Source organism: Diadema antillarum, unplaced genomic scaffold (assembly GCF_040938485.1).
Source record: "Diadema antillarum isolate AM-2024a unplaced genomic scaffold, OU_Dant_1.0 seq00001642_RagTag, whole genome shotgun sequence".
Classification (NCBI taxonomy): Eukaryota; Metazoa; Echinodermata; class Echinoidea; order Diadematoida; family Diadematidae; genus Diadema; species Diadema antillarum.
The window spans coordinates 154,606-169,726 of NW_027272346.1; the positions used below are offsets into that span (position 1 = coordinate 154,606).

Sequence of the window (15,121 nt, forward strand, 5' to 3'; positions counted from 1 at the left end):
TTCAAAATATTGAATATCTTGATAGTACGATGAAATGTAATGATAACCGAATTAATTCAAGAAAAAAATGCTTTCATTGAAGTATATTGTACAGATAGTATATATTAGTGCCTACATCCCCTTCCACACCCATAGGACAATAAAGTGAGACACTGTAATCGTCATTCATCCTTTGCAAATAAGAACACATAAACATAGACCATAATAGACAGACGTTTAACACAACTCGGCCTACTCAACAAAAAAAAAGTGCCTTGATACAGACAAAGTTTCCCAGCAGTGCCGAGCAATTTTAATGGAACGTTAGCTCTTGGTTTCACCCAAAAAAAAAATGATATTATTTCAATTTTTTATACATCATTCAAATTACTAAAATCTAATTAGCAACGTATTTTTGATGAGTTCTTTTAAAAGAACTTCTTACATTGTGTAATGTGCTTATTTCACTGTAGCTGCAGTTCTAATTTTCTTTTTTATGTAATATTGAATTAGATTAAGAAAATAATTTTCTCATTAGTGTATTGTGTAATTCGCCTCCCCCGAAAAAAAAGAAACAAACAAACAGGCGAAGAAGACTAAAATTCACAGTTTATGAGAGAGAAAAAGCTAAGGGTAGAATTGACAGGTCGATTGTAAGTCAGGATACCAAGATGACAGGGACCCCTTTCACATTCCATTCGATTCAACTGCGGATCTCAGCGGTAATCTGGTGGAAAGAAAATCAGATATAAATGAACCAACAAATAACTCTGAAATATACCAATCAAGTGATGCTACAGAAGAATAATACATTCACGAACAAGCAATAATGATGTCACAGTACAAAGGATGACGAACAAGACTTACAGGCTATATAAGCTCTTTCGGCAGTTCATAAAATGAAACAATTTTCATGCAGTGCCTTTAGTGATGATTCCATTAATTTCTTTATCCACCCAAGGTAACAGGTTTTTCCTTCAATGTTAAGTCTATGTTTAGACTTTGAAATCAGATTGCCATTTTGATTCCAATGAAATGCTTCATGAGGGGTGGCCTATAATAGTGAATTCAAAACGTTAACTTCAAAAAGATAAGTGTATCGCTTAAGATTTCTAGCGTTCCATCACCGCGTGCACACACATTTCAAAAGAACTCCAGGAAAAGAATTTGGCGTTGATATGCCTCAAAGCTAAGTCTTTTTTTTTTCAAGCTTTAATTCAATGTTTACAATTGTGAGATTTGTAACGGAGGATATTGTAATATGTTTGCAATTCTACCGACATCTCCTGTAAAGTTACGTATCATTACTAATTTTTACCAGTCTTTGCATGTGACAACATTATTTGATAGACACAGGTATCACGCTTTTAAAAGTCTTTCTTTCTTTCTTTGGCTGTTTTTCTCAATACCCATACGTCATTGCGTTGCACACCATTATTGATCACTTCATATACTAAAACAGTATATTACATTACATTACTAGAAACACTATATGCACAGTATGTTCAAACCAGACGAAAACAGGTTTTTTTTTTTTTCAAACACCCTATGCAATAAGCCACACCGAAAACTTCGACGGGTCTCGACTTGCTATTACACTAGTAAAACTCGCCGTTTCTGAACATCACGTAGCTGCATCAAACTAAGTTCGTGGTTAGCCATTATTTCAAGTGTTTGTTTGTGTGGGTTTTTTTTTTTTGTACTGAAGTAATTAAACACCTTTGCATTACGTCCGTACATGTTTAATTGTTGCTTTGTAATCCCTGTAATACCTATAAATCGTGTTTCATAGGACAATTACTCCAGTATCTTTTGGATGAAATTCATCAACTAATGATATTTTAGTGGGTTTCATAACGTGAGTCTTAACTTGAGTCTTTGAGTGCAGTTGTGACTTGGCATTTCCATTTATAAGGCACTGTGCTGCATGTGTGCGTATCAAGTCGAGGTTTATGGAAAAGCAATATTTCTTCGCAAGTGGAATAGAAAGGGATGGTGGCGTTAGAAGAGAAAGATTAGCAGAGGGGATAGAATCAGAAGACACGATATGGAATGAGCGGGACATTAAAGAAAGCGGTTCTAAAATCGAAATGTGGTAAGAGAATACGATTCTGCGCAGTCTTTACTGTGATTAATCTTACCTTCTGCAAGTGAAAAGGAAATGTTGTTATCAATTCATTTTGATTTAGTATATGATTTCCAGGTAGATGTCAATTTCTCTCGAGTCAAAAGTTTTGAGGAATTCATGTTGTAGATTACTTACTCACGAGCATACGTATAAGCACTAAACGGACAACTGGTAATCACTTGAAGCAATCAATAGTTTTTGGACTGTCCTTAAGTTTTCAGGATGTCATTGAAATATCTGAAAGTTTTTGGAGCGGGGCCAGGGAGAAGTCGTTAAGAAGTTTGTTGTTTTCAAAAAAATGTAGAGGTATAATGGAAACAATTCTTTTTTTCGAATTGTAAAGTGTAATTAACACAGAGAAGTAATTCACTGCTTTAATAATCGCAAAATAATTTCCAATTTTGAATTATCTTACTGTTGCCTCCTTTCTTGGACGAACCGCCTCTGTTCCTTCCTGAATATAGGATGAAATGAGCGAATATACATGCATATCAGATTCTATGTAAGTAACATTTTGAGTCAAATATGAAGTGCCCTAGTCATTGCGACGGTTAATTTGTTGGGGTATGGTGGTGAAATATTTACTTTGGTTTCAGGAGTAAGATTATTGGTTGGTAATCTACTCCTTTATAGTGTTAATTCAAATCCTGTTGCAGTCTTTATATGAATTTTCTTCTCTTTTTCCGTTCTGGCCGTTCGACGTGGAGGATACGGATTTTCACATTCAAAGTGATTATGTTGTCATGATGCAGTGGTATTGGTAAACCTATTTGACACATCTTTATAGGCGGCATTGGGGGGAGAGGGTGGCGCCCCTTCAAGTTCAAGTTAAAGTTCAAGTTCAAGTTCAAGTTCAAATTTGTTCGTTTTTTCCACAATATACAAACATAAATCTCACTTTCTTTAGTGAAAGAAACAATGCATACAATTGTACAGAGAAAACAACAATAATAGAAAAAAAAACTAACAGTAGCGATACATTACAATAGTTGCTGAGATAACGAAAGTGAAGTAGTTGTCAATATATTATGCACTGTGTGAAAAAAACGGAGGGACCCACTAAAAAGACAAAGCTTGTAGAGTGGGGGCCCCTCTTGTATTAGAAGCCCGATGCAAAAATTGAATTGAAGACAACAACAAATCGGCACAAAAACTTTGTCACTAAAAAGTTTGGCAGCCCACTATTAAGAGACAGACGGACAGACAGTTATACAAAAAAAACAACAACAACAAACAGAGTAATGAGCATAAAACAGGACTGAGACAGCAACAAGACTATGATAGGAAAAAAAACTGACTAGACGCCACAAGAGGAAACAAGACTATAGCGTGATAAAGAGGTAACAGAATGGACAGGAATATGCAACAAAGACAAAGACAAAGACAACGATCCTCGGAGGTTTGAGGAAGAAAGAGAAGAAAAAGAAGAAGAAAAAAAGAATATAGAACAAACCCTTCAACTGCGAAGTATAGATTAAAAAAGATCTTATAGTCAAGGCTTAGGTAATAGTAACAATGATAAAAAGAACGGCAATGCAGATAGTGCGGACGGGTAACAAAGTAAGCCTATAAACTAATCTGATTCTGGGAGTCGTCATTATGGGATTGTAAAAGAAAAAACTTTAATCTCCTTTTAAATGAGTATATAGAAGGAGCAGATTTTAAATCGTGATTCAGGGAATTCCAATAATTTGGTCCAGTGTAAATAAGTGTATTCTTTGCTAGAATCGTTCGAAGAAGTGGTTATAAATGAAACTCGTTAGAGCGTCGGGTGGGGTAATTATGGAATGATTGATTTTTTTGAAACATAGAACCAAAGATAGGTGGGAGTAAACTATTATCATACATATACATAAATTGACCTAAGTTAAATAAAGATAATTCGTTGATTTTCAATAGCTTATAACAGTCAAACAATGCATTTGTATGGGATTCTTGATTCTTAGGATTTAATATTCCTATTTTTCTAATTTGTTGACATTTTGATGGATTTTGTATCTGCCGACATATTCCAAAGGTTAAAGGAATGGAAATATTTGGAAATGAAAGCTTTTCAAATGCTCCATGCATCGAAAGTGTGATTCAGATTGCTGAATTTCAATTTAATAATGCGAAAGTATATCCTCATGTAGAAGTGGGTAACCCCCCCCCCCCCCATCCCCAATCTTCATAGAGTTAGCGCACTGTGCAGACGCACAAGCGAAAGAAGAAGTGACAGATACCACGATTAACCATTGACCAGTGTTGACATTGACCTTGAATATCCGTTCTGATTTGTTTGGAATAAAAGATTTTCAAACTCGGCCCCATCCCTCCCCCCCCCCCCCAAAAAAAAAGGAAAGAAAATAAGTTCTCTCATGTGGCAGGTTATACTCTCTCTCAAACCCTCCCCAATCGTCGCTGCATTCCACCCCTTTCGTGCCCCACTCCCTCCAAATATTGAACCTTTATGTTCCTTTACCTCCCCCCTCCCACCCCCGAAATATTCCTACGCATGCCACGCATATAACGTTTGGTATATTGATTATACATCATCCTAACGGCAGCTCAAGTTCAAACATTTCGACTGTATCGGAATAGAAAATGAAAGGGGGGAGTTAAGCAAAAAATTACGTAAAGAAGGCCCTAGCAATGTAATGTCTCATACTTGTGTAATATAAAAGCTCTTGACCCGAGAAGTGCATGGTGAGCATGATTGTAATTACGCCGTTATAAGGTTTTAACGAGTTACCACGCTTCTCTTGGGAAGAGAAAAACACGTTAAGCAATACATGCTTTTCATACGATACGTGAATGGAAAAGGCAGGGATTTTGAAAGTGTGATATATACAATGAGGATCAAATGTGCCAGAATTTCATGTTTAATTGATTACTTGAATGAGTATAACATAACGTAGCACTAAACGGTTAACTAGTAATCACCTCAAGCAATCAATAGTTTTTTGACTCACTGTCCTGTAATTTTTAGGATGCCACTGAAATGTCTGGAAGTATGTTTTTTATTTTTGTTTTTTTAGCGGGACAAGGGATAAGATTTGTTTTCTAAGACTGCAAACATGATAGAAATGATTCTACATTTAGCACTATAAAGTGGATATTACAGTGTATCAAACACAGTTTTTGATTTGAAGTCGATTTTAGCATTTTCGCATAAGGAAAACATCGCAAAATTATTTCGAAATATCTCACTGTTAGCTTTTCCCTTGGAAGAAACACCTCTGTTCTTGTTACCTGAATGTAGGGAGAAAAAGAACGATTGGCAGCATATTTCAAAACACAGTTAAAAAGTGATATTTTGAGTCAAATATCTTACAGGTTTTGTTTTTTCTTTTTGCGGGGGAGGGGGGTCAGAATGAGGCTGATAAGTACATTTATATTTTGGTTTACACCGAAGTTTACGTGAGCGATAAATACTTAGGAGCTCTCCAGAGACGTAACCAGGAACGTAGATATCAGATTTCTTAGTACTCGATCACATCATTTTAATCACAGAATTTGAAGTTAAAGAGAAAAAAAGGGAGCTGGGTTAAGGATTGGTAAAGAATTGGTTTCTTAAGTAAAGATAAAAGCTGGATGTTTTAAAAAAATCTATGTTCAATATGTATGCATTGTTTACAAATATTCTAACTTTGTGATAAATAGACAGATTTCCAATAAATGGTTAGTCACTCAAAATGATGTTTGATTTTCCTCGGCAGATGCCAAGAGTGTTTATTGACAAGAGCAGTATAATACGGAGAGGAGACTTATAAAACCCACCTCTGGAACCGGACCCAAATCGTGTGCACGTTCGCGTAGACACTTGCGGCGGTTCCTTTCCACCTGTAATTCAATGATGAACATTCATTAACATTCTTTGATAAACTATTATCTTCCACTGAATGTTCTGAACTGAACTATGAAACGATTGAAAAATGTGATTCCAAAGATGAATCATCGATCATCACCTGAGATTTGACTTCATAAAATCGGAGCTGAAACAGGCTGGTGGCAGTAATCATTAGATACAGGTCAAAACGGGTAACATTATTATCAAACGAAACTCTATTAACATGATTAAGATCTGAATACGAGATGAAAAGCTATCAAGTTTCCCATAAAGTGACGTAATTGGTTGATAATCTGGAAAAAAAGTTTTAAATAAAATTGGGTATCGTGTAAACAACTGAATATGAGAAACTAGTGATCATACAATACCGTTTAAAAGTATATCTTCCTGCCCTCTCATCTGGCATTAGTTTTGTTTTTAAACCGAGAGGCAGTAATAATAACAATCACGATGTATGTTATGAATATTCCAAGTCATAAAGAGTTGTTTGTTTGTTTGTTTCTTTTTCTACAAGACTGGGCTAAGACGTTACTTCTATCAGGATATTTCTTTATATTCAACTAATATTTTTACGTCTTTTAACTATCGAACGGAAACCCTGATAGAATACTGTTAAATCATCATAAAAACTAAAGCACTCGCAATCGAGCACATGTATCCCCCGAACCTGTCTCCCATACTCCGTCTGGATTACTTTTTAGGCCAGAATTTTGTATGATATGGCAACTGTTGCAGGATACAATAAAATCCAAATAGGTGTAGGTGTATAGATTTGACTATGATACATTTACATACCAAATTTGAAAAAGAAATCGGTAAAGATACAAGGCAGCGTCGCACACACAAGCAGACCCTGTAAAATTTGCCTTTTCATGTGTAAAGACGGAACAAGCGAGGGCGCCACCACCAAAAACAATAAGGGCATCTTCATTTCACTATAATGCCCCTTTTTGCCAAATTTGAAGAAAATCTTATAAGAAATGTGGGTGATAGAGCACACACAAGAAATGTGACATGGCATCCAAGTCGGAACACTGAGGGTGCCGTCACCACAAACTGTTGTGTCCTTCATGTAGAATGATCACCCATACTCCTCCCTAGCAAGTCTGAATAAAATCTGTTGGGTAACAATCACGTTATTGCATAAATAAGCTCTTTTGCAAATTTTGACATGATCAAGGTGACCTTTGACCCTGTAAAAGGTGGAACAGTGAGGGCAGCATTATCAATAGGTATAGATGTATAGATTTGACTATGATATATTTACATACCAAATTTGAAAAAAAAAAAGAATTGGTCAAGAAACAAGGCCAGCGTCACACACAGTAGCAGACTCTTTAAAATTTACCTTTTCATGTATAAAGACGGAACAAGCGAGGGCGCCATCACCACAAACAATAGGCCTCTTCATCTTACCACAATACACCTTCATGCCAAATTTGAAGATGATTGAAGAAAAACTGCAGCCAGTAGAGTGCTCAAAAGCAGACCCTATCGAATTTACCTTTTCATGTATAAAGACGGAACAAGCGAGGGCGACATCACCAAAGTTACCATAATACACCTTCATGCCAAATTTGAAGATGATCGAAAAAGAACTGCAGCCAGTAGAGCGCTCACAAGCAGACCCTATAGAATTTACCTTTTCATGTATAAAGACGGAACAAGTGAGGGCGCCATCACCAAAAACAATAGGCGTCTTCGTCAAACCATAATACACTTTCATGCCAAATTTGAAGATGATCGGAGAAGAAACGCAGCTGGTAGAGCGCTCACAAGGAAATCTCTGCGGCGGCGGCGGCGGACGCGGACGCGGCGCGACGAGGCCAAATCCATAGTATGCTCCGAACTCTGTTCGGGGGACACAATAATTTTGCACTGTCAGTGGAATGACAATATTACCTTTTTTGTCTAAGGTTATTCTGTAGCGAACATTACATTGTCCTTCCGCAGCCTCGATTATCTCAATAACCACTCCGTACACGTTGTCAATCTCAAACTGGGAAAGCTGAACCTTGTTCTCGTCTTCATCAGCGGTGAAAGTCTGCAGATTTGGAATCAAACAAATGGGATACACAAATAGTGTTATAGGTAAAACAGGCTCTTTGTCTTTTTTTATAACTACCTATGAATAAAGAAAAATTGATTATTTGGGGGGCTTTTTTTAGGGAATGTATAAGGAATAGAGTGTCTCTGGATATGAAATTACGAACGCTGCATGGTGTTTGCTTTTGTTTGTTTGTTTGTTTATTTGTTTGTTTTGTTTTGTTTTGTTTTGTTTTGTTGGTTTTTTTGTTTTTGTTTTTGTTTGTTTGTTTGTTTTTTTTTGTTTTTTTTTTGGGGGGGGGTGTTTTGTTTACTTTTGTTTTGTTTTTTGCATATCAAGTACGCACTGACCTAGTAGGTCTTATACCCAGGCTTTATAATCATGTCCAAGGCAACAGTCATGCTGGGCTGGCAGTATCTTAATTATGGATAATGATGAAATTGTACACTTATGATACCCCTGTAATACAGGCCAATTTTTGTCTAAATTTTTCCTCAGAATTTATCATTTTAAGCTAATCTCCCCTGGAAAATCCCTGAACCACATGATTTCAGTAAGGTTTCATGGGTGTATGCAAGGGGGGGGGGGGGGGGGGGGGTCGGGAGGGTCGTACGACCCCCCCCCCCCCCAAATTTTCAAAAGGTCCACTTTTTGTAAAAGACATTTTTGTTTTTCGAGGGCTTTTTACCCATTATACAACAGGGAAAAAAAGTGACCAGGTGGTGTTCCAGCAAATTGGCAAAAACCTCGTAGATTTCATAACTTAGTTTTAATATGCCATACCTTATTTCTAAGCCGCACTGCCATGCCAAAAAAGTCACTTTTGTATGCACCAAATGGCCCCATTTTAAGATATAACATTCAAAAACTCCCTACCGTGGGAGGGGGGACACCCCCCTCCCACACCCTCCCCCGCTCGGTCGCTTCGCTCCCTCGCAAAGGTAAAGGTCCAAAAAATTGGATTACGACCCCCCCAGAAAAAATCCTGGATACACCCCTGGGTTTTAGTGTTGCTGTGATTTTACGAACTTGTCAGTAAAGTGCATTTTTGTCTAGCCATGCTCACGTATCTATACGATGCCACGCTCGAGGCTGCGTGGTTGCGGCCCGGCCGCACGCACCGCTACTTGATTGCAGTTGCGCTCTCCCAGTTTCATTGAATTACTCTCTGACGTTTGGTCTAATAAGATTCACTCTGTGTTTATCCGTCATCACAATTTATTTGTGAAACTGCGTCACAGGTGGTTAAAGTACAGACATTTATCCAAAATCAAGGAACAAACCGTCAACTAACTAACTAACCAACTATAAATTGTACAAAATTCCAATCGGCCAATTAGTGCGCACAAAAAGAAAATTGCTAAAAAATGAGTACTTCACATCATCGAAATATTACTTTCGGAAATACTTGTTAGATCTTTGAAAATACATGTATTTTTTTTCTGACAAAGATTTGAAAAAGAAAAGTCAGACCATTGAAGTAGCATTGTCCAACTTTACCTTGATATCTCCGCCATCATCCCTGACATAGGGACAAGTCTCATCACTAAAGTCCTCTGAGATGCATGTCCTTAGAGCATATTTAGTGATTGTTCCCCAGATCTTTAGATTCCGAAGCTTCCCAGCTGGCTTGATATCGATCTCAACGTTCCTCGGTTCGTCTGCTTGAAAATTTCCTCTCAAAGTAACTGTCACAATGAATAAAAGAGACATAGCAGTGGAAGTTTATTCAAATTTTCTCCAGGGGTGGGGCGATGGTACGAAAACAATTATTGTTATTTTTGTATTTTTGCAATTGCTTAGATGATTGTCATTACTTTGCCATTCCAAAGTGAAGATTTTGGCAAGAAATTCCATTCTTTTAATCATCACCTTCATGGAAGCCGCAATTTTCAAGCAGAGAACCTGATACACTCCTTTACTATCAAGTGGCTATAACAGAACTGGCACTTATTAAGTAAAATACAGTATCTTAGTCTTCGTACTGCAATCCAAGTAGGAGTCTACATTTTTGAAACGTGCTCAACTTTGTTTTTCCACATCGTCGTCATAACCTAGAAAGGTGACCATGTCAAGATGCATGTAAAGAAGTAGCTTGCTATCAATTGACAATTGACAAATTGAGGAAGGCGACCTAAAAATTCATGTATATCCTGACATGAAAACTAGAAAAGAATTATTAAAAATGAAAATGTGCCCGCAATAGCATCTACCAAAATAACCGAAAAAAAAAACATGTTGGCTCACAAATCCCTTAGACATCATCGACCTGATTAGATATGATATTGAATGTCCTCCCCAGCCACTAAAAAAAGCAAGTCAAATTTTCTGAAAACCTGTAAAAAAGAAACTTCATGTAAATGATGAAGCGTAAATGTGTTTTGAATGCCTTATCAATTCTACAAAACTATGAACACAAGTATAGTATTGATAAGGAAACTAGAAGTGCAATTATTCTAATACATGGTCTTTTCAAGCATCTAACCACATTGATTACTTTCTCCTTACAAAAAAAAATTTAGTCGTGACTTCAATCTGGTTTACAGTTCGATTGGATGCTGTGCAAAGTTTGATTTCGTTTTTGTTGTTTTTTTATATTCTGATTATGATGATCATACTTGACAGCGATTCAAAGCATTTCTTAAAGATAGGCCCTTCCTGATTAGGACCTATCAGCTGTCATTTCAACACAGACCCGGGGTAATCAGCTAAGTTTTCAAGCTTTGAGTCTTACCCTGAGATCCACTCCTTGACGAACGACCACTGGAACCTGAGTATCAGTGACAGAAAATACAAATTTGTTAAACATCGAAAGTTAAAGATTTCATACTTCTTCTTTTTTTGTGAGCATAATGATTAAAATTACCAATTTTTCAGCAAGGAGCTGTTCCCCCATTCTGATATTTTATGTACAAGTTACATGACATATTCATCCTGTGTCACAAACCATGATCCGGTTTAAACTTTGAGACTTACCCTGGGATCCCCTCCTTGACGACTGACCAGTGGAACCTGGATATCAATGAAAGAAAACACACATAATTATAAGGAAAAAAACCCGAAAAGCCATGAATAAGAATTCTTAAAACTGCTAAGTTGCAAAAGAATTAGCGCAAAGTTATTGTAACCAAAACAAAATTAAAAAAAAAAACATCATGGATTCCCAAATTGCGGCGATAGATTTTGTAAAGAAGATTCAAGAGACGATTTTCAATCTGAGTCCCTAATACACTCTTCCTAAACGATTGCAAAAGAGCTGACAGAAACATGACCCAACATTTCTGTCGTCATATCGAAATCCAAGCGTGGTTTCGTCTTTTCAAGGTGATTGAAGGTTTTTTCCACACCCTCCTTACAGCCTTGAAAAGTGAATCTGTAAAGATGTTCCAAACACATCATCATGTCAAAGATAGCTAGCTATCAATTTGACACTACGTAGGTATACGTTTTGCTCCAAACCGTCAATCACAGAAGGCGTCCAATAATGCGTGGTTCTCCCAATAGTTCTATAGTACTTCTTGGCAATGTGATGACGGTTTCACATAATTGGCAAAGTGTTAAAGTTACATATTTTGTCAAAAATGTGTTTAATGTTCATTTTTATTGAACTAGGCTTAATTGGACAAATGGCTTTAATGCATTATTGTCTACGAGAGCTGGTATTTGAGGATTTGAGGATTTTAAAATGACTCTCACCCTTTTATAAGTTTGTACATCGAGTAATTTCCAAGGTATGGATAAAAGTGTAATTTCAGTATTAAATAGTAAAATTTTAGCATTCTAACCTGACCTTTGACTCTCTCATTTGACCCTATGACCCTAATATTCCCAAGAAAATCACTGTCAGGCAGAACATGCATAGATTATGGAGCCCTACAAAGTTTCATGATTATACCTTGAGCCATGTTTGGAGACATGGAGGAAGAAGTGATATTTACACATTGTGGCGGAGGCATAAAAAAAAGAATGCGAAAGGTTTTCAGCAGCGGAGGTTGAAATGGAGTTTTAAACTGTCTGACAAAAATTAAGAACATGGTACGCAGGAATGAAAAACTTTTTCTATTTGTATTTCTTCGATTTCCCTTTTTTGAGGGGGAATCATTTTTGAAACTCTCATACAAATGACACTGAATGAAAGAGTTTCTTTTAAAAGGACCTTCTTAGCTCCAAGCATGGAGCTACTAGCACTATAGAAAAGCTCTATGCTACGAGTCTTACCCTGAGATCTCCTTCCTGACGACCGACCATTGGAACCTGGACATCAGTAAAAGACAATATGCATTTTTAAAACATGCAATACTCGATCAGATTCTGAATTCAACTTCTATCTTGGACGAACATTCCATCATAAAGCCAAGATCTATAAAGGCATCCATAGAATAAGAACACAAAATCAAATACATTTCAAATAAATTAAACTATGTAAGTAATATATTATTGCTGACAGATATAACAAAGTGATGATGCTTGTTGTTACTTTGAATGACATAAAAAACGCCGTGTCTTTGATTGGAACTATATTGGATGAAATATTCTCACATAAAGTTCTGACAGCCTAGTTAGAAATTGGTCATCTAGTTCAAATTCATGAAGTTCTTCCGTCGGGACGATTTCATTTCAACTAATTGACAGATTGCCCTAAATCGACGAAAACAAGCACTGAATTGATCAGTGTTTTCAATTCAATCAATTCAGCTGATCAGTTCAGCTGATCAATTCAGTGCTTATTTACGTCGATGTAGGGCAATTTGTCAATCAGTTACAATGGTCATCTAGTTGTTCTTGTTGTTGTTTTTTCTGCCGAATACTCAGTGCAATTTGGAAGCGTAATGAAGTATACAAGTGACTAAATTAATGAATCCTTTATAGAGTGGTGATAATCCCTTTTAATCTCATTCATAACATTGATTCATCTGTAAACGTAACAAAAGACTATTGTACTCCGGCTACGCGACGGGAGTTGTTCCGAATAAGACTGTAATAATACTTTCTTCTTATAGAGAGTATGCCTAATGTGCCAAACTTACCGCTACGACGTGACGGAAATCGCGTGCATGTTCTAGCCCCAATTTGTGGTGATTTCTCTCCAGCTGTGAAACGATTCAGGATTTACAAATTTTGAGACACTCCTTATTTACATTTAAATATTTCTGTGGTAACATTACAAGTTGACATGCATTGACGGATTCGTAATTCAACAGCATACTCTGCTTTAACTATATATATATATATATATATATATATATATATATATATATATATTATACTGTACAAGTCTTTCATTAGGAATTATTGTTCACTAGCAAATTGACGTTGAGTGAAAAAAGAAAAGACAAAGTGATGAAATCTCGTAAACATGCGAGCCAACAATTTGCATGTTAGAATAAAATAACTAACGACGAAAACAATTCAATTCAATCTTTATTTCCGATTCGATATATAATATACAAAATATATGTGAATATGAGCAAATTGTACAAAAAGTGAGTTTAAAAACAATGGAAACGACAACAAAACAAGGCGAGATTATGATAAAGACAAAAGAATAAAAAAAACCACATCGGGAAAACAGATATCACAGGTATACATAGAGAAAAGAAACTCATTAACATTATGTGATTGGTTGACCGGAAAATGGTATGCGCGTAGAAAGCCAGAATAGGCTTGTTATGTTGCACATACCCCGCGTTATAATCATTTGAAAATTACTTTAAAAAAATCAAATTAATCATAACAAAAAAGAAAAACATTAAACACCATAATACAAATAGAAGAAAGACCAATACATCCATACATAATAATCCAATCAATACTTACTAATCAATAACTTCTTGTACTGCCTTTTGAACGTATTATTAAACTGTGTATTGAATTTGCTCAGTTCTAACGTATTCCATAAAACGGGACCAGTATGACGTAACGAATATTTAGATTTATCGGTTAAAAAACGCCATCGATGAAAATGATTTGACGATCTTGTATAATAATTATGTACATCAGAGTTCACAGAAAACATATTTTGTAAATAAGGTGAAAGAGTTTTAGCATGGAAACGTTGCATAAAGGAACATATTTGCTTTTTATTCAAATCTTGCAATTTAAGAGTTTGTAATGATTTAAAAAGTTTAGATGTTGATGCTCTATAATCTGACTTTGTACAAATTCGAATTGCTTTCTTTTGTAGTATAAAAAGTCTTTGAGTATGGCAAGAATACGTGTTTCCCCAGACAGAATTGCAATAATTAATAAAATAATAATAAAACACATTAAAATCTGACAGTATTTTTTTTTCAAAAGCACTCGCACTCAGGAGGTATCTTGTAAACGTATAATATTATAACTTATAGCCATATAAGGCATCACAAACATGCTCTTTTAATGGTATAGTTAGAACTCTGAGCGATTTGAACACTCCTGTTCTACTATTATAGACCATCTTAAATTTCTTTCGCATCAATACTACTCGAATGCGCTCATAAGGAAAGCTATCTATGTAAAACCAAGAACAGACTACTGTATTTACTCATATTTACCACTGTGAGTATCCCCTTTTAGTGCTTTCCCTGTTGATACAATAAGCTCACTATTATAATGGAATATGTAGGCCTATAATGAAATAACAAGAGAGGTATTACAGTGGAAACTCGATATAACGAGATGGTCGGGACCGAGTCATTTTCCTCGTTATAGCCGATATCTCGTTATATCAGTAGGCATAAAAGAAGGCATAAAATAAAGACATTAATTTGCACATGAGGGACTACCCATCATATTTCAATCAATACTGATAACTTGATATTGTGTGTGAGGGAATTACTCACCTTTATGGGTAAGAAGATGTTTTTCGCCAAGGAAATCCAATATCAAGAATGTGTTTCTTATTAATTGTAGATGTTTGAATTTGTAAATTTATATAGCTTGCGATTGTATCAAGATCGTCTGTGGATTGGTATGTGGTTATCGTATGGGTGTGTGTTGTGTGGAAAGCTTGAATAAGGTCTGCACAATGCTGTGTGTGTATGTGACACATTCTGTATGTACATTATGACTGCGTGTGTGTGAAGACGGGGAATTCCCTAAGTAGAAGGCCAATCACAGCATCAGATTGCCTCACACCTGCTAAACGTCATGATGATGT

The 15,121-nt window shown here is 36.1% G+C and overlaps 1 protein-coding gene across 1 annotated transcript in view; it reads right to left on the reverse strand.

Moving 5' to 3' along the window:
• Positions 1-695: 695 nt before the first annotated feature.
• Positions 696-15,121, reverse strand: part of LOC139711318 (uncharacterized) — a 51,563-nt gene continuing 37,137 nt past the window's right edge. The window contains exons 18-26 of the mRNA XM_071623218.1: positions 13,011-13,073; positions 12,202-12,237; positions 10,960-10,995; positions 10,718-10,753; positions 9,484-9,671; positions 7,839-7,980; positions 5,867-5,929; positions 2,523-2,561; positions 696-706 (exon numbers count right to left, since the gene is read on the reverse strand). Of these exons, the coding sequence (XP_071479319.1) occupies positions 696-706; positions 2,523-2,561; positions 5,867-5,929; positions 7,839-7,980; positions 9,484-9,671; positions 10,718-10,753; positions 10,960-10,995; positions 12,202-12,237; positions 13,011-13,073 (614 nt within the window). The remainder of the gene's footprint in view (positions 707-2,522; positions 2,562-5,866; positions 5,930-7,838; positions 7,981-9,483; positions 9,672-10,717; positions 10,754-10,959; positions 10,996-12,201; positions 12,238-13,010; positions 13,074-15,121) is intronic.